General features: G+C 39.9%; 1 protein-coding gene across 5 annotated transcripts in view; it reads right to left on the bottom strand.

The window, feature by feature from the left end:
- Positions 1 to 20,944, bottom strand: part of trak1a (trafficking protein, kinesin binding 1a) — a 50,669-nt gene extending 29,725 nt beyond the window's left edge. For 2 of the 5 annotated variants that reach the window (XM_038275866.1, XM_038275872.1), the window contains exons 1-2: positions 14,908 to 15,048; positions 6,213 to 6,407 (exon numbers count right to left, since the gene is read on the bottom strand). In XM_038275866.1, coding sequence (XP_038131794.1) covers positions 6,213 to 6,407; positions 14,908 to 14,911 — 199 coding nt within the window. In that variant the 5' untranslated portion in view covers positions 14,912 to 15,048. Of the gene's footprint in view, positions 1 to 1,746; positions 2,526 to 6,212; positions 6,408 to 14,907; positions 15,049 to 20,726 lie in introns of those variants that run through there. The other 3 variants (XM_038275869.1, XM_038275867.1, XM_038275868.1) reach the window with 3 other exon arrangements.
- Positions 20,945 to 21,154: the final 210 nt, after the last annotated feature.

Raw genomic sequence — 21,154 nt, 5'->3', positions numbered from 1 at the left:
CTGCAGCAACACCTCCTCAACAGGAGAGGTCCTATTTCTTAGGTGTTTCTTTATATCATTACCCCTCGCTGTGTAAGCGTCATTCATTCATTTGAATGAAATGTTTTCTATTAAAGCACAGAGGACAGCTTCATAACATCGTCTATCTATTCCTCCAGACATGGATCCCACCACATCTGCAGCTTTAAAAGATGTTGGAGAAAGGGGATTAGTGGGACAGTAAATCTAAACGAATGAGTGGATAACTAATGTCACAAAGACAAGGATTGCGCCGTTAATCCAGTTTAATTACATTCTATGTGGTTTAATTTAAAACAATCTGTCTTATATACTAATTACAGACTTGTTGCAGCATTAAACTCTTCTTTTATCTGCAGATCAGGTGGGATTTCAGCTTTTTCTGTGTGATTATAAATGTTGATGCACTGCAAACAAATCTATACCAAGACAACAGGGAGAGCACAGTAAACTTGATAAAACTTCCATCCATCCATAGTGCTCATCTGCAGCAGCCAATGGGTGAAAAGCAGGGTAACCCTGGACAGGTTTCCAGTCTATGCAGGGCAACACAGAGACAAGATGCTCGTTAACCTTACAGTCATGTTTTTAGACTGTGGGAGGAAAACCAATCCTGGCTGCAACAGATAACTTTAGTTGTTTCAATTTATGGTGTTAATGTAAAACCACAAATTAAGTGTCCTTATCCATCTTCTTCATAAGCTATCTAGCTAATTCTAAAGTAACTAATTCTTAATAGTTTTTAATCAACACTGTGTAACACAGAAAGGTTGATTGTTGATACAACTAACCCCCTTGTAGATATGGGAAGGTCTGTTTTTATTACGTTTATGCCTTTTTTATTTTTTATAAAAGCATGCTAAAATCTCCGATTTTTAAACTCTACATCGTTTCTTCTCCCCTTTGACTCAAATTAGGCATTTGAAACTTACACGGATAATCAGAAATGTGTATTAGTGAACAATTTCACATTAAAACTGCATATGCTAACTTCTGTTAGCATTTTCTATTTAATTGCATGCATATTATTGCATATCACATCTTCTCCTACTACTGTTAAGCACTAACATGCTGTTAGTGCAGCTTCTGAGAGATAAAATATTTTAAAATGCTGTAACTAAAAGAAAAGATTAAACAGCCATTTTCAGTGTCAGTTAAGCGTTTTTAAATCCTTGAAAGGTATCTGCAGTACATTCCTGCTGCAGGGAGAGTAGGATTTTCAGCTGACAACAGGAAGGTTAAACGGAGTACTGTTAATCTGCCTAATCTTTCCACAGCAGTTAAGAAATGGAGCAGATCTTTTGAAAATCTCATATTAGAATTTTGTTTTTATAGTCTTGAAAAAATGAATAAAGAAGCCAAACACTTGTCTAATCACTAGTACAGCAGAAAGTGTATAAAACTGGATAAATTGGGATACATTAGTTCTTAAAGAGATACAAAAACTAGTCAAGAAGGTCAAAGGTATGCTAGACAGGAAATTGCAAAACATTGATTGGGTAAAGTTTAGATACAACCATGACAAAAGTAAAAGTCTGCTGTTAAATTAATCTACTCATCATTTCAATGTAAATCCTAATTTATCAACATAAACAGATTGGATTTGCCTCTACGGTTTAGGTCCATCTGCAAGATATAGATCTGCATTTTCTTGTCATTTCTGCTGTGTAGACATACTAAAATAACTTGAACGGTGGCTCTATGATATAAAGTTTGGATGGTTCTTACCATCAGTACACTCCTCATAGTACCAGTCCAACTCATAGTAGTCAGCCTTGACAAACCTCTGGCCTCTGGTGTGGCCTCGTCTCTTCATCCTCACTGCTCTTTCAGAAAGAGGCAATAATGTCCCAGCATGTTTAGCCCTAGCATCTTTGGTACGTCCAACATCCCATCATGGATGAAAGAGTTCAGTTATCGCTTAGTTAAATAATTACAAACAGTGTCTGGAGGTCAGTCAGTCATTTCTGCTTTCCCCATGCTCAGTGGTCAGCAGTGGCCACATTTCTTTAGCACAGCTCCTCTTATTCCCATCATAGATCCTTTCAGCTCGTCTGTGTAGGAAGCTCTATTCATTAAATATCCGGTGCCATTTTAGCATATCAACCCACAGAGATGTTGGCCACGTCATCAGCTGTCAGAAGGAGAAATAAAAAAAGAAATACTTCTATGTGTTTATGTCCAACAGCAGAAGGTCTTCCATCCCTCTTTGCCTGCAAGCATGTCTCTTTTTTTCTGTTCATCAGTTTTCCTCTGTCACTCTAGAGCTTCAGACCAAAAGATGCAAATCCCATCATGTTCAGATCCATTCAAAGATTCATCTAGTTAGTTCGTCTTCCTTCTTTGTCTAACGTTCTGGTGAAACTGTCCCCCTGAGGTCAAATTCCGTCCTTGCTCCCTGTTACAACACTGCTTCCTGACAGGCAGCACTGACCTCACACATGCATCTCTTACAATGACTCAATAAATACACTGACAGAGAGCAGGAGAGAGCAGGCAGCAGCAGCAGCAGCAGTCACGGGTTTTGCAGCAGAATGATGCTAACCGTGACAACATGAAGGGGCGGGCTCTGAGGAAACCTGCAGCCAATAGAAAGGGAGAAGAATCCCCACCATGCTGCCACCCACTGCTGCATGTCAGCAGTTACCCCCTCCTCTCCTCCACTTTGTCCTTCCGAGTGGTTGCTATAGTAACAGACTGACTCCTTTTGGCATGGAGAGGCTGTTAGCAGGAAAAGCCATGCAGCGTTGGCAGAGGTGACGTGGCTGGTCCAAAATGAAGCGACATGTTAAGTTTTAGGGATCAGTCTATATTTTAGGGGTGACTAATGCTTATCAGGGAACTATGGAGATAATATTGTATTATACTAGATTTTAATGCTGGATGTTTATTTTTATTTTTTTGCAGTTTGTAAAACAGAACATTCTGTGGTAATTTCAAGTACTTGTAAATGTGTTATACCTTATAATTACACATTTCAAATGGTTCCTATGCATACAAACCATTAAATTAAATCCTGTCAAAGACACAGACAAAACGACAGTTAACACACAAATCAGGTTACGAATGTACGCATTTTGGGACACATTATACGCTTCCTGGGAGCTCCCAGAATCGTGTGTACATGGTGCGTTTAAATGCTAGTTTGTTAGGAATTGAGCTTTTTTTTTTTTCACTGAACTTATTAACTATAATTGTGCAGAAGTGGTAAAGATAATTCTCTGTGGAAAATGGGATACCTCAGCACCCCTTAGTTAAAACACGTACCTGAATTTAAAGGTTTGTTTGCGTAGGAACCTTTAGGAATTCATAATCATCAGATTTGAGTGCATTTTTGTTTTGCATCCGTTTTGAACACACATTTAACAATACCTGACATTACATATAAAATGTCACAACTTACAAAAAAAATTACAAATCCAACATAAAAGACACTAATCCATTTTTGTACAGTATCCTCTCAATAGTGAAACCTGTAAAAATAATTGGGCTGTAAAAAAGACGATATATAAACCAAATCTATTCAGCTTGGAAACACAAATATGATACAAGTTTACCTATAGTTAGATAAGATTTTAATGGTTTTAACTTTTAAAGCAAACTGGATTTCAACACTGTATAAAAAAATCTCTCATGGAAAGGCAGTCAGCTGGTTTATTACTAATGAGGACAAAGTAATATTAGAGTTGCACAGCTTGCAAGAGAAGTAAAAAGGACAGTAGGGACAATCAACAGCTTTAACACCGTTAGATTATGCATTTGTTTAGTTACTCCACAACTTTATGTATTTTGTGGGGTTAATAAATTTACAGCATTTCTTTTCATTATTTAATACACTTTATAAACATTATCAGCTTTTCTGAGCAGCCCACTAGAGGGCTCGGCATGCGTGGGTTCTCTCTGGGTACTCCGGCTTCCTCCCACAGCCCAAAAACATGAATGTTAGGTTAATTGGCTTCTCTAAATTCTCCTTAGGTGAGTGTGACCTATTCAGGGTGTACCCTGCCTCTCACCCATTGAGGGCCGGGAGGCAGTCACCCCCCGTGACCCCAACTGGGATAAGCGTGAAGGAAAATAGACCAGCTTTGCTGTAAAAGTAAAATAAATACATTTGATCTGATACAAACACCTGCAAGTTTTTTTCTTTGAGACAAACCAAAGAAAGAGTTGGTTGGGATTGAATGATTTCTGTGAACACAACAAGATTTTTTTCTTTCTGTGAACCACCATACTGAAAAGAGCCATGGCCACACCAACATATAATGTGAATGAGTGGGAGTGTTTGATTAAGCTAGAAGAACCACAGAGGTAACAGAATTTAACTTGTATTTCCTATAATGTGTTGCTAGAGAAGGGTTTGGGGGGTGAGGAGGGTCATGGAGTACAGCATATTTGCTTTGTTTCATCCTTTTGAAATGTCAATGACAGAACCTGCTGGATCTGGGATGACGGCAGCCTTTTGGAAAAAAGAGAATAGCAACAACAACCACACTATTTGTAAATATAAGATGCTGGTATAGATATAAAAAAATAAAAGATTTAAAAAATAAAAAATAAACTCTCCAAATATAGTCTTTTCTTAGGTAACTGTTGGGCTGTGATTGCATCCTACAACAATCATATCCCCAAAACAAAAAAGAAAATGCTCATAAAAATACACTAATTAAAAATAGGCTTCTTCAAGACACCAGTATAATCTATATTACTAAACATCCTATAGAAACCACATTTAATCATATCTTCAAATTTTCAATGATCCAATGGGAAAAAAGAAATAAAATTAAAGTTTTGACTTTTTGGGAACTGTTTTGGAGTTTTTAATCCTCGGTAATTATAATTTTTTGTTTAGACAATACATCATGATAATACGGAAGAGGATTAGGGCCTGTGGAAAAAAATAAATAAATAAATAAACTGATTTTTAAATTTTATTTCAGTTTAGTATGGGAAAAAAAGTCAGAATTCTGACTTTAATCTCAGAATTCTGACTTTTTTCTCAGAATTCTGACTGAATTCTGACAATAAAAAAGTCAGAATTCTGACTTTTTTTCTCAGAATTCTGACAATAAAAAAGTCCGAATTCTGACTTTTTTCTCAGAATTCTGACTTTTTTCCCATACTAAACTGAAATAAAATGTAAAAATCAGTTTACTTTTTTTTTCCCCACTGGCCCTAATCCTCTTCCGTATGATAAACCCTCGCCCCTACTGATGACATTTAAAAGGTGAGCACCTTCTTTAAGTTTTAACTAAAACCTTCTTTGAATTAAGTTTCATACAAATACGAAACATAATAAAATAAAATAAAAATAGTGTAAATAAAAACATCTTAAAAATTGCAAATAAAGATCCAACAGCTTTATTTGAACAAAACAGAGTTAAACCAATGTTCCTGCTTCAACAATAAAAACAAAGATTTGTCGTTCATGTCAGCTGAAACTGCTTCCAATGCTTATCAGAAGTTGAAAAATCCAATGGAATTTAATCTGCCAATTAAACAAAGTTAAAAGTCCAGCAGCAATATAACCTTTGTCTAGTTAAACCTGAGAGCAGTAGGTCATCGCAGATCCATGTCGCTATCCCTTCATCTAGCAGGTCACATTATAACATTCTGCTGCTATTCCAGTTATAAAAGAGTGAGGTTTGGGCTGTTATTTAGATAACTAAATGCTTATAAACATTATTACTTTTTATGATATGATGGTTTGATACTGTAGACTGATTAAGGCCTCTGACCGTCCAGTTGTCCAACAGTGCTAAAACAAAATGTCCCCTTAGGTTGCTGATACCCAGAGTGAGTCATTATTCAAGCAGACAGCAATTGGTACTGAATAATTAAAGGAGAGAAAGAACAACTTATGTTGACTCAGTTTGCAGCATGAACCATTGGCTTGTTTTTATTCACCCGGTCTGTGTTTATTAGCTCCTTAAGTGAGCGTGTGCGTTTTACAGCTGAAACAGTGACAACATAGAAGCAGTTTGATAAGACGAAAGCAGACACAACTTCTGAGCAAAACATTAACCAGACTGTTTGTGTTGGTAACCGTGTCCACAGTGTAATAAAAAAAGATGACCATCAGAGTAGCAAGCCCACAATCTCTGACTCAGATCAATAAAAGGATTCTAAATACAGTCTTTAGAACATTATTACAAAGTATGCTTTTAATTTGACAGAATTGCGGGTAATCAACTTACAGAAGTACTTGAAGGTCTCCTCTATCTGCTCATTGGTCAGGTCAAGGGAAACGTCGGGGTCCACGAGCGGCGTGTGCAGCCAATCATCCTGATCGTAACCGAAGATGGTGTCTGCCCTCAGCTTGTAGACAGGCAGCTGTTCCTCCAATAAGCTGATAATCTCGAGCTCTGGCAAGTCAGTGCTGTTACACACATCTGCACAAGCAGAAGGACACAGTCTTCAGTTATCTGACACTTTTTCTGTTCTTTAGAGCAATCATTGACTGCTGAGTGTTGATAAAAGAAAATGAAACATCAAACAAGTAAAGTTCAAAGGTCAAACTGTTTTATCTCCATGGAAACCTGCTGCTTTTTGCTTAGTGTCGCCTTAAAAAAGTGCTGCTTATTCAGTTCAGACAGTTGGAAAATTAATAGCAACTCAGGCATGAAGTCTGTTAGAGCTAAAGGTGTATGTCGCCCTCTCGTGCATGGTTGAAGAAATGGCTGAGCTCCCTATGAAAATAACTTTTTTGGGGGTAAATTTCAGAAAAAGGCAACTCAATAAAAGAAAATGTTTTCAGATTATCCAGTTGGCTAATGTAAAACTAAAATACAATCCTGTCTTTTAGTTCAGCCTCATTAAATGCAGAGTTTCTCAAACCAGGTATTCTGTGCTCACAGCTGTGCTCGTTAAAGAAATGTTCTTCCTCATTAAAACAGATAATGAACAAGATCATTTTGAGACTGAGACATACAGGTCATTAGGAAAGAGGTCTGCTGATGCATTAAAGCATCTCCAAAAAAACTAATTTAGGGACCATTCAGCAAATAATTTGCAAAAGTATCCTCATTTATTCATTTTGTTTTTATTTTTTGGTACAGCCTCAGATTTTGTTGTTTTTCTGACTATTACAAAGTTAGAAATAGGTATGCAGTGGGAGAAAAATTACATGAGTTAAAAGATTTTATTGCACACAAAGATTTGAAAAGCGCAGCATTCACTTCAATTCAGCCTCTTCACCCCGACTACATAAAAAGCTGTGTAACCAACAACAAAGTCCACCAATTGGTGATTTAAAGTCTGTATAAATGCAGCCGTTTTGTGTCTCATAGGATTGTTAGAGTGAACAGCCAGCATCGGTTCCACCACAATAGGCAGGTCAGGTATAAGTTAGACCAAATAATAAAACATTCTAGAATAACTTAAGCCTTCATAGTAATATGGAATACAGTCATAGGAAAAAGTGTGGGCACCCCCCTATTAATCTTAACTATTCTTATTTCTAAATGTATAGTGCACATTTTCTGTTAGTCCAATAAACCTCAATTCAATACTGAAATATAACTGTGTCCATCAATAATTAGATATATCAAACTAAAGTAGCTGTTGCAAACACCTAAATATTTAGAAATAAAAATAATTAAGATTAATAGGGGTGGCCAAACTTTTTCATATGACTGTATTATTCATGATCTAAACATGATGGTGCTTTGACTAGAGCTTTAGTGTTACTATTAATCACAGAGGCTGTAAACCAGCTTATTAGCTGCAGACATATGGATCATAGATGACTGTGGCTATAGGACAACTAGTCCATCATACGATTCTGTCCCAAGCTTAAAAGAGGGCAGTAAAATACGGTACACTGCAAGATAAGTATGGGGTACAGCAACCAACTGGGGTAAGACTCACAAGATGAGATCAAAACTGAGCTTGGAAAGAACAATATCTAACAGAAAAAAAGCACTCCAAGTAACCCCAACTCCACCACCATCATGGTTGGACATGTTGGTGGCAGCATCATGCTGTGGGGAGGCCTTTCATTAAGTGGGTTTGGAGTTAACCCTGATTTATACTCAGAAACCAGGTCATCTGCGTCTGTGTCACAGTAAATGCAGATATGCCCCCACCCCTTCCGCAGACACTCTGGTGCACCTCTCGAAAATCGTAGGTGACCGCAGACAGTGCCTCAGATAGGAGGCCTCTGATTGGTCAAATCTAGATCCGCTCTACACTATGCCTATTTCCTGTCTGGCTTGTTTTGTTTGTATGAATGCAATTGCGGAAAACGGCTCATGAAGATGGACCCGCTAGAAGAGCGAGGTGTGCGAGAATGCTGGAATCCTTTTTTCACCTGGATCCCTGCTCTTTTTCGCTCTCATGTCCCTCTTTTGTCAGACAAACTTGCCCCCATTTCCTCACCTCCTTGGCTGTATCTAGACCTACAGCTAGTTCCTGATTGCCTCTTGCGTTGATGCGTGGAATAACATAGGGCAGACGACACTTCAATTTTGGGCATTAATCAAAAATATCTGCAACAAGCACACTGTGGCACACTGCTGCGGGAGTATAACCAGCTCTTTACTCCTGTAAAAGACGGAGCTTAACCTGCGAGAGGTTTGAAAGGTTCGCAATAGGCTTGTCCCGATCCAATCCACGTATCGGATCGGGACGCCGATATTGGCAAAAAAATGCGTATCGGCAAAGCATGTAAAATGCCGATCCAGTTTTTAAAAAAAAATCCGGTCCGTATTTTCCAGTTTCGCCGATTGAAACGATCCATTCTACTATTTTGCGCCAGTGTTTCCCTGTTTTGCATTTTTATTAAAACTTACAGTAATACTTGCACCTTTAACTGTTTACGGTTTTACTGCTCACTGTGCAATTTCAGATTGCTATTCATAATTTTGTCCAGTTTGTGTTTATCTCTTAATAAACAGGTAAGTTTGTTGTTACCAAGCATTGTGTTTTATTCAATCTCACCTAATTTAGCTGGATAGATGTTATCAAGAGTACTAAAACCCTTTTCAACATGAGTCTTACAACTAAGGCTAAATACTTTAACTTAAACTTAAATACATGCTCGGATAGGCTGGTATCGGCCAGTATCGGTATCGGATCGGAAGTCCAAAAACAATATCGGTATCGGATCGGAAGTGCAAAAACCTGGATCAGGACATCTCTAGTTCGCAACTAGGGCGCCTTTAAGGGGAACACGCAGAGCCAGAATCACGATAAAAAGGTTAGATCAGAGCATGTGATAAGGTAGCCATGTTGAAATCCTGACCTACAGCCATGTGAAAAAGTATTTGTCCCTTTATGGATGAAGTTTCAGAACATTAACTCAAATCAGTCAAAGACAACACGAGTAAAACCAAACAGACTTCCCCCTTTGTCACACCGATGTTCACTTTCTCCAACCACGACCAGTTCTCATTACTGCCACACCTGATCTCAATCTAGTAATTACTTAAAGTTGATCTATCTAACAATTAATCAGTCTGGAAATGCTAACAGAGCCATCTATAAAGGTTTGGATCACCGTTTAACCACATTGAGAAGAACTGTTATGCAGAAGTGCTGAAAACATTTAACAGTGATGAACCTTCCCAGGAGTGTCTGGCAGGCTGAGAGTGCAGCAATTTCTCATCCAATTGGTCACTAAATGCCCATAATAACATCCAAAAAGATTCTGTAAAACCTCTCTTGCCTCAGTTAAAGTCAGTGTTTGTGCCTCCATCATTAAAGAAAGAGAATGGGCAAAAATGGACACTAGGGATGACACGATTCACCAAAAACTTCAAGGCTCGTCTCAGATTTTATATTTGCCGACTGATGAGGCAGAAGTTACGTTTTTCTGGAAGATGTGTGGGTGGGATGGTCTGGGGACGATTTGCTGCTTAAGCATCAGGAAGACTTGCTGTAATAAATGGATCAACAGATAATCCTGATGAACATAGAATCCTGAAGGCCATCTGTTTGTAACTGAACCTCGCTGGATTCTGCAGCCAGAGAACGATCTAAAAACATGACAGCAATTCCTGACCTGAATCCTATTGAGATGCTGTGGCTTGAAGCATAGAGGGCTGTTCATGCTGGAAAAATGTGGCTAAATCGCAACAATTCTGCAAAAACAATTGGGATAATTCCTCCACAACACTGATAAAGATTTATTTCATGTTGTCATGAACTCTTGACTGCACTTGTTGCAGCAAAGGGTGACACAACCTGTTGGTTTAAGGGGCAAACAATTTTTTACACAAAAGGTATTTTTTTTCTCCCTTAATAATAAACATCTTTATTTAAAACTGCATTTTGTGTTAATTCTTTCACTAACATTTAAATTTGTTTAGGCTCTGAAACATTCAAATGCAACAAACATTTAAAAAAAGATTTATGCAGCCATCAGTTTAGGGTTGTTGTTCTACAAAAAGTATTTTGTCACACTGCCACTCTGCTTATGCACACAAATTATGTTTTAGTTATCACTATTTAAGTAAAGCTTGAATTGACAGAATTAGTATAGTTACTGACTGAAAAATAACAGGGAAAAAAAGCTGCTCTTTGTCTTTCTGCTCTGTCGCTCCACTGTGTGTCCTAGACTGAGTGACAATGCCGTCTCTTACAGTTTGCTAATCCAAACTGAATGACTGACTGTGCTGAAAAACGCACACAAACACCCACAGACACGCATTCAGCAAACACACTCGGTAATCTTCCTGTAAGTAAAATCAGGAGTCCGAACCCTCACTCCATGTTAAAGGGGAACGTTGTTTTTTTTTTTTTTTTTTTTTACATTGGGCCCTTGATTTTACGTTATTGCATCATGTTCTACTCACCCATATGAGTTTTGTGTCATTTGGAGTCCTTCTGAAGATATTCGGTTTTGTTATATCCAAGTAACGTCTTCCTATGGGCAACGACTTGAAGGCACAAACTAAACTAATTTATTCTTTATGGTACGCCAGCATTCAAAACATGTAGGCGAATCACTGTCCCCCAGACATCCGCGGTTATATTTTTTACATTTATATATTTTTAAAACAAAGCGGCGTGTGTATGACGTAATCCGCGCGCACCGGCTACCATTCATTCATCCTGTCATTCATGTTCACATGCCTGGAAGATGTCTAGTGCTACTACCACAGATGATCTCGCTCTCCAAATGGAATTGAACAACAATTGCTAATATGTAGGTTTTTACTGAAAAATATCTATAAATAGCCAAAACATCATTTGATGACTGACGCCACAGTAGTCCAGCACTGATGCATCTGTAAGCCTGCAGCCCATTTCCCTGAATTTACATCGGGTTAGAAGTTCCTGCGCTGTACGGTGATTATGACGATTAGCACATGCCGTTGAATGGGACTGACCTAGCAAACAATCAAAACGTTATATTCAGGATGGATTTTGTTGCTACTCAGAAGCAACCAGGATCAAGCTCAACTCAGGCACCAGTAGCAACTCAATTTAAGGCAAAAATAAAAAATAATAAAAAGGAAAACATAGAACAAAGAACCTTGTCAAGTACCAGTACTGCTACGAAAACAAGCAGAAGAGCTCTGCAGTTCTGTGTTTTGACCACAGGTGGCAGTATCATTAGAAAACTCCATAAGGAATTAAGGTGTATATGTATGTATATATATATATATATATATATATATATATATATATATATATATATATATATATATATATACATGGTTCACAAAATCCACGGTTCGGTTTGATTCACGGTTTCTGGTCACGGTTTTCGGTTCCATTCGATACATGTTGATTGAAATCCCATAAAAAATTATCAAATTAATGAAAAAATCCCCCCAAAAATAATGGATTGTAATTATTTTAAATGATCCACGGAAACCCTGGATCATTTCCGTATGTTTTGCTGCTTTGAATTTAATCATCTGGCGCATGCTCTCTAACCTGACAACAGCCAGATGCATGTCTCGCTCCGCCTAGGCGAGGTTACATGCTCTCTAACATCTCCAAGGGACTCAGAGGGAAGCAGACGAAGCCACAGAGGGGGCTGTAGGCTTTGCTTTGAGCAGCCGGTCTGGAGCGCAGCGGGGCGGAGCGGGGGTTGCTGACGGAGTATGAGGGATTTCGGGGTTAGCATGACATGTTGCTGTTAGCATAAACAAAACGTGTTGCACAATGCTTGCACACTGTTGCACTTTTATCCACAACTTTCTTTCCGCCGTCATCGTAGGTCACTCTAAATGCAAAGCGCTCCCATAGAGCAGACCTATAAAGTGCTGCTGGCGCGTCTTCCAACTCCTGTTCTTTCCCACTCGCCATGCCCACACAATTCTCCACAACAACTGATTTTTTTCTGCTACACCCGGCTACGCTGCTTCGCTGCTTCTTCTTGTTTACTACTGGTGGTTGGCTTTGGTTGCAGTACCGCCACCTTCTGCTCTGGAGTGTAAACGCTTCGCCTATGAGAAAAAGGAGCAGCGCATGAACCCAACGCAACACACGCAAACCGAGACAGTCGAATCGTACGGTTTTCATAAACCGTTCCATCCGTTATATATATACACTATATTGCCAAAAGTATTTGCTCACCCATCCAAATTATTGGAATCAGGTGTTCCAATCACTTCCATGGCCACAGGTGTATAAATTCAAGCACCTAGGCATGCAGACTGTTTTTACAAACATTTGTGAAAGAATGGGTCGCTCTCAGGAGCTCAGTGAATTCCAGCGTGGAACTGTGATAGGATGCCACCTGTGCAACAAATCCAGTCGTGAAATTTCCTCGCTCCTAAATATTCCACAGTCAACTGTCAGCTGTATTATAAGAAAATGGAAGTGTTTGGGAACGACAGCAACTCAGCCACGAAGTGGTAGGCCACGTAAACTGACGGAGCGGGGTCAGCGGATGCTGACGCGCATAGTGCGAAGAGGTCGCCAACTTTCTGCAGAGTCAATCACTACAGACCTCCAAACTTCATGTGGCCTTCAGATTAGCTCAAGAACAGTGCGCAGAGAGCTTCATGGAATGGGTTTCCATGGTCGAGCAGCTGCATCCAAGCCATACATCACCAAGTGCAATGCAAAGCGTCGGATGCGGTGGTGTAAAGCACGCCGCCACTGGACTCTAGAGCAGTGGAGACGCGTTCTCTGGAGTGACGAATCGCGCTTCTCCATCTGGCAATCTGATGGACGGGTCTGGGTTTGGCGGTTGCCAGGAGAACGGTACTTGTCTGACTGCATTGTGCCAAGTGTAAAGTTTGGTGGAGGGGGGATTATGGTGTGGGGTTGTTTTTCAGGAGCTGGGCTTGGCCCCTTAGTTCCAGTGAAAGGAACTCTGAATGCTTCAGCATACCAAGACATTTTGGACAATTCCATGCTCCCAGCTTTGTGGGAACAGTTTGGAGCTGGCCCCTTCCTCTTCCAACATGACTGTGCACCAGTGCACAAAGCAAGGTCCATAAAGACATGGATGACAGAGTCTGGTGTGGATGAACTTGACTGGCCTGCACAGAGTCCTGACCTCAACCCGATAGAACACCTTTGGGATGAATTAGAGCGGAGACTGAGAGCCAGGCCTTCTCGTCCAACATCAGTGTGCGACCTCACAAATGCGCTTCTGGAAGAATGGTCAAAAATTCCCATAAACACACTCCTAAACCTTGTGGACAGCCTTCCCAGAAGAGTTGAAGCTGTTCTAGCTGCAAAGGGTGGACCGACGTCATATTGAACCCTATGGATTAGGAACGGGATGTCACTTAAGCTCATATGTGAGTCAAGGCAGGTGAGCAAATACTTTTGGCAATATAGTGTATATATATATATATATATATATATATATATATATATATATATATATATATGCATACACATACAAAAAAGTTAATGGGCTAATGGAATCCAAACCTCGTTCCATATCTATAAATTGGTATAGAGTTAAGAACAGAAGAACATTTGGTTGATTTAAAAGAAACTCCTCTTTCCTTCTTTCTTCTGTAAATCTAACTGATTTTTCAGGCCAAGAATTCATCATTAAGCCCTGCCTACGATAATAGCAATCAAAAAACTTAAACAACATTTGGAGTGCATTTATTTTTTTATATTACCAAAAATCTTTTAAATTGAGAAATAACAGAGAACATGAGAATAATAACAGTTAAGTAGAAACACAAAATCTGTAATGAAATCACCAATCAAATACAGAATAGTGTATTTTTATTTAAGAATAGATAATCAAACAAACTGATTAGCAGAAACAGCTGTGGTGTTTAGATGATCATAATCAATAAATATTTGGATCAGACCCGGAGGATTTAAAGTTCAAGGTCACTCTTTAAATATAAATTTAGACCAGAGGAGAAGGGAAATTAGCTTCAGGAACAGAGTGACATTAGTTTGAGCCAACAGGCTCTGGATCAGATGCTAGTGAACCCTGTTGTCCCCCTGAGAGTCTTAGCAATAAACACCTCATGGTGGGCTCTGGGAAAAAAAAAAACAGGAAACATTTCAGATCAGCGTTGAGAAAGAAGCCGTGTCCTGCTGCTATATACTATAAAAAGAGACCCCCGGGTCAGAACCCGGCACATTCAGAGATGTTGAGGTTGGAGTTGGGTAAAAGAGGAGCAAACCTGTACAGTAAAAGCATGGGGGCCGGTTTCCAACTGGACACATGGTACCGGTGTCATATTGCTGGACCACCTGGATGAGAGCACTGAAGTGTTGCATAATAAAAAGACGTTCTGAGTCTGAAGTTCAACATGGCCGCCCCCGGTGGACCACCACAACTACTTACTAGTATGATGTCATTTAAACCTTAAGATTGCACCAACTGTAAAACTATAAGCAAGCAAAGAAAGTCTCCATGACAACAATAATAAGAGGGACGATATGCAGAGAGTAAAACTGCTGAGAATCGCTGGAAAGTTTAAAATAGAGAGCCATGTCTGTACTCACTCATGGTGCCTGAACCCCGACAGCCACCTACTCTGCTGTCCTTCAGTCACATTTTCCACTGGTCCAGGACAGGGACAGAGGGGACAGAGAGAGAGAGAGGGGGGAGAGCTGGGAGGGTGAGGCACAGGAAGAGCTGGAGAGCGGCTGCTAAAAGTTTTGGGACTGCTCTGTGTATGCGAGAATAAAAGAGAGGAAAAGAGGGAGGGAGGAGTGGACTGGGAGAGGAGGGAGACCAGAGCCAAACTGGTCTGTCATGCCTGACATGCCGATGACGATAACCACACAGACCGCCCCACGCTCGCTCTCTCTCACCCTTAAAGCCAACAAACCCAGTGGGACGCTTCATGACAGCTGAGCGAATCACACGCTTTCTAGAAGCACTGATCCTGTTCAAGGCCAGGGAGGTTCAGCAAGCCTCGCCCTGTTCATGACCGTCTGCCTGCATCAGACTCTGGGTCGAGGAAAGGATGTCTGAAATGTGTGGGAGGCAGAGAAATCAAAGACTTTAAGTAGGTCATTTTATCCTCTATGTGTGGAAAATCAGTCTTAGCAGGAGTTGGATGGGAAGAGCAACAGGTCAGCGGAAAATATTACAGCAATAATCATAATAATGAAGAGAAACGCAGCCCAACCACAGCCGGAGGTTTTCCTCGCCGAGTACTAAAAATACGTCTATTTGGAACAGAAAAATACTGCCTATAGCATCCCTCATTACTTGCTCATATTTATGAACACCAGCTGGTAGTCTAAGGCAGAGAGGTTTAACGTGACACCTTGTGGGTCATGGAGAAACCACAGAGGAGAATGTGAATTTGTTTTAAAGCCTTTATGTGCCCTTACACAAGCACCAAACATTTCTGTTAAGAGTATTTTTTTATTCTGTTGTATATGTTTTAGTTAGAACGGGGAGTGATAGCCTAGTGGTAACAGCGTTGCACTTGTGCTCTGAGAAGTTTGCAAATACCCGGTTCGATCCCCACAGCCTCCCTTCTGGGTTCCTGAGCAAGACCCTTAACCCCACCCTGCTCCCCGGGCGCCGCACAATGGCAGCCCACTGCTCCCCAAAGGGATGGGTCAAATGCAGAGAGCGAATTTCCCCATTGTGGGACAATCAAGGGATTTTACATTTACAGAATAATTTCTAAATTCTAGTTCTAAAGGTAAGTTCACACAGATTGTGAATTTTGCAGCTGAAGCAAAGGATTTCCATGTTATTCCCATGTAGAGGGCGGCTCAGGGGCAAAGCTAAGCAGATCAAGACAAAGTGGTGAATTTAGTGAGGCGAATGGCACAATTTTGGCAAAATATGCAAAATCTGAAAGCCACGGTTGCAGATCAATTGTACATTCACATCTCGAAATCCAATCAGGAACTAAATGTGGCATCGAGCTGCAGGGAAGCAGGCAAAGCATTTTTTAGTGTAGTTATTTATACTTTCAAAAACGGAGGCGTCCTGCACCTGCAGCACTTCAGAAATGTAATAAAGTATCAGCTTTGAGAGGCTACATAAAATACACACCAAACTTTCCTGATTATTTTGAAACTTTTTACTGATTATTCAGAATAATGCCCTACTCTGTGCAGGTAAATCAGATAAAAACCATCAAGTTTAAGATATAATGTTACAATGAAAAAAATTTGTCTCTTGCCACTCAGACACACATTTTTTATATTAAAGGCAGAAAACTGTGAATGAGAAGAATAGTACTTAACATGAGCTCATGACATTTACATATGAAATACAGACGATTGGATCATGTTAAGTATTTTTTTAAAAGCATCAAGTGCCTTTAACTATATCCAGAAATGTAAGCAAAACTTTAGGCTAAGTTCTTCTACTCTAATGTTTTGAAAACATTTATATATTTTGTTATGTTAAGGTTTTAAAAATAAGTCAAAATACATCCTGACCTAAACATAAAGAGCAAATGGTGACCATAATGAAAGCCAGAAATCTCAATAACTGAAAGGCTTTATTGGGGTTAATAGAAAAAAAAAAGCTAATTTATTTAGCCAAGGTTGAAACATTAATGCCCTATTAATGTTTTTGCATCAAAGATAAAATGAAACAGTTTTTAATGAAGTGTTTGCATTCTTGCATAACCCAGTCCTCTTTCTCTGTTCTCTCTCAGGGATCCTTCCTCTCCCGCTTGTATCCCCATAATTTCACTGCAGCTCCAATCACGCCTTACATCACTGCTGGCTGCCAACCACAGACAAATAGCCTCATACCCAGGAAGTGTACCATGGCAACCGGCTGTCCTGTTCATCACAATGTGGTCATTATTCTTCAGGATTTACTGACTGAGAACTTTAAAGTCCACAGAACATCAAGTGAGCGGTTGAGAGAGACAGTGAGGCATAATGTGAACATTTTGAGATGTTTCAACACTATTTGCTGAACCATCAATTTTTAACAGATTTGTTTCTTGTTATCACAGCGGACCAGAAGAGGGCAGCACTGATCCAGCCACTAGTAGTCCTGCCTTTGCTAGTAATGACAGGAGAGGCACATGATTACAGTAGAAATTTCCACTGCATGTCACTCATTTCAACATGTGATTCTGCATAACAGACAAGAACATTTTGTAAACGTACTTCTCAAAACCTTACAAGGATCCATGCAAAATGTGGGAGCATCTCCCTCCAGGCCTACAAGACATTTATGGACGGTTGGGAGACACACATATGCAATGTTTTACTGAAAACTAATTACTGAGGAATCCACGCCGAAAAATCAGCAGCCAAACTACATCTGATATTGTAAAGGGATATATCAAGCCAAACCTACATTATTTGAATTTAAATAAAATGTTTGTGTACTTTGGGTCCCTAAATATATACAGGTGCTGGTCATAAAATTAGAATATCATGAAAAAGTAGATTGATTTCAGTAATTCCATTTAAAAAGTGAAACTTGTATATTATATTCATACATTACATACAAACTCATATATTTCAGATGTTTATTTTGTTTAATTTTGATGATTACAAATGACAACAAATGAAAATCTCAAATTCATCATATCAGAAAATTAGAATATTACTGAAGACCAATAAAAACAAAGGATTTATAGAAATGTTGGCCAACTGAAAAGTATGAACATGAAAAGTATGAGCATGTACAGCACTCAGTATTTAGTTGGGCCTCCTTTGGCCTGTATTACTGCAGCAATGCGGCGTGGCATGGAGTCGATCAGTCTGTGGCACTGCTCAGGTGTTATGATAGCCCAGGTTGCTCTAATAGTGGCTTTTAGCTCTTCTGAATTGTTGGGTCTGGTGTATTGCATCTTCTTCTTCACAATACCCCATAGATTTTCTATGGGGTTAAGGTCAGGAGAGTTTGCTGGCCAATTAAGAACAGGGATACCATGGTCCTTCAACCAGGTACTGGTAGCTTTGGCACTGTGTGCAGGTGCCAAGTCCTGTTGGAAAATGAAATCTGCATCTCCAAAAAGTTGGTCAGCTGCAGGAAGCATGAAGTGCTCTAAAACTTCCTGGTATGTGGCTGCGTTGACCCTGGACCTCAGAAAACACAATGGACCAACACCAGCAGATGACATGGCACCCCAAACCATCACTGACTGTGGAAACTTTACACTGGACTTCAAGCAACGTGGATGAAGTGCCTCTCTTCTTTTCCTCCAGACTCTGGGACCTTAATTTCCAAAGGAAATGCAAAATTTACTTTCATCAGAGAACATGACTTTGGACCACTCACCAGCAGTCCAGTCCTGTTTCTCTTTAGCCCAGGCAAGACGCTTCTGACGCTGTCTGTGCTTCAAGAGTGGCTTGACACAAGGAATGCGACAGCAGAAACCCATGTCTTTCATACGTCTGTGTGTGGTGGTTCTTGAAGCACTCACTCCAGCTGCAGTCCACTCTTTGTGAATCTCCCCCACATTTTTGAATGGGTTTTGTTTCACAATCCTCTCCAGGGTGCGGTTATCTCTCTTGCTTGTACACTTTTTTCGACCACATCTTTTCCTTCCCTTCGCCTCTCTATTAATGTGCTTGGACACTGAGCTCTGTGAACAGCCAGCCTCTTTAGCGATGACCTTTTGTGTCTTGCCCTCCTTGTGCAAGGTGTCGATGGTCGTCTTTTGGACAACTGTCAAGTCAGCAGTCTTCCCCATGATTGTGTAGCCTATAGAACTAGACTGAAAGACCATTTAAAGGCTTTTGCAGGTGGTTTGAGTTAATTAGCTGATTAGAGTGTGGCACCAGGGGCCATCAATTTTGAACCTTTTCACAATATTCTAATTTTCTGATATGATGAATTTGAGATTTTCATTTGTTGTCATTTGTAATCATCAAAATTAAACAAAATAAACATCTGAAATATATGAGTTTGTATGTAATGTATGAATATAATATACAAGTTTCACTTTTTAAATGGAATTACTGAAATCAATCTACTTTTTCATGATATTCTAATTTTATGACCAGCACCTGTAGAAATGTTTAATCTCTATAGTGAATTCAAACGATGTAGAAGACCATGATTTAGATTTACAAAATTAACTTAAACTGGCCAATCAAGAAAGGCTTATTTTTTAAGGAAAGCGGTGGCCTAGTGGTTAGAGCAGTGCACTTGTGCTCTTAGAAGGTTGCAAGTACCTGGTTCGATCCCCACAGCCTCCACTCTGGGTCTCTGACCAAGCGCCTCATCCCCCCACTGCTCACCGGGCGCCACACCAATGGCAGCCCACTGCTCCCCAAGGGGATGGGTCAAATGCAGAGAGTGGATTTCCCCATTGAGGGACAATAAAGGGATTTACATTTACATTTAGTTCTAGGTCCTTTTATCCTATTTTTAAAAGAAGGAACTCAAAATCTCCTTAGTGATTTTATGTCTGACAATAATACAGTGAACTGTAGGAGAGACTGACGGACAGATGGACATTCCATTAGTACAGGAACCTTAAAAAAGGAACCTTTGTGGGACTGAGGCTTGAGATCAGAGTAGTGCTGTATTATTTGTGAAAATGTAGAACGGACCGACCCTGCTATTCAAATAATGCAAGGAACTGAGGTCATATGCACATAGTTAGAAGGGAGGGGCTTTTCCTGCTTGGGTACAAGAAAGAGAAAAGCTCTTAATCAGTAATCTTAATCTTAATCAGAAATAAAACAAAAAGCCTGGTGACTTTAAGAGAAGTTTTTAAATTAAGTGTAAGCAGCTCCACCGAAGCAAATTGCAGATAATCAAGAAGATATATATTTTTTTTTTTATTGTCCCAGTGCAGAATCAATGAGGAAATGGATCAGGGGATTTAACCCCTAATATGTAAAAATAAAATGTATAATTTACCCACTGAGGTCAAAACTTTCTCTCGGTGAGCATGAACTAAGATAATAAATCATTTAGTGGAAATGGGTAAAAAAAGCAGATTATGTACTGGGAGCTCCTTTTTTTCACATGCTGATTTGTACGCGGAGCTGCGGCCCCCTGAGGCTCCTCTGGTGACAGGATGTGACATTACAACAGGGTCAGAGAAAAACAAACTCTTCCCACTATATACTGCTCACATTGATAGATGCATGGAAATTCAGCCTGCAGTTATTATCCAACCTTATTCCCAAACTATCTGAAATCCACAGCTAACCCTGCAACTTTTACAGCAGATATGTTCTGGTGCCCAACTTTTTACCCAAGGTGACACTGCCAAATGGACTTTTAGAGCTGTTTATAATCCACACATGAATTATAAATACATATATACCTATGGACTAAGTGCTGCTTCAACAAAGTCAAATGGACTGACGTCAGCTTCTTCTACCTTGGATTATTGTATCATATATGAGTGCAACATTACCAGTAATGGTCTCAGCATCTTTGCAGGTGGCCTTGAACTCCTGAAGTGCAGTTGGCCCTCCAACATACTCCTCCTCCTCTTCCTCACTGGCCAATAACAGTTCTGGATCAAGGAGCTCAGATGTGGGTCTGTAGTCCAGAGACGGTTTAGGGTGTGGGGTGGTGGAACAGGAACGGGTGTCGGGAGTCTGTGTCCTTGGGTCCAGCTTGGCGCTGAGTGGTCACTGGCTTAAAACAGGACTAGCCATGGACTTAACTCAGATCCATAAAAAGTCCAACTAGATTTCTCTTGTGTGCATCTTTAGACCAGAGAGGCTAAATAGATGGTACACCGACTCAGCAGCAGAGCCTGGATAATCCAACCGATAAATCCAAAGTTCTGGCTTTAGGACAGAGATTTTACTTCATACCTGGTAGAGAAAAAAGGGC

The sequence above is a fragment of the Cyprinodon tularosa genome, unplaced genomic scaffold, assembly GCF_016077235.1.
Source record: "Cyprinodon tularosa strain WSP-4 unplaced genomic scaffold, ASM1607723v1 ctg98, whole genome shotgun sequence".
In the NCBI taxonomy this organism is placed as follows: domain Eukaryota; kingdom Metazoa; phylum Chordata; class Actinopteri; order Cyprinodontiformes; family Cyprinodontidae; genus Cyprinodon; species Cyprinodon tularosa.
Note: the sequence above shows the minus strand (reverse complement) of the source record. Positions and strands in the feature narration are given on the sequence as shown.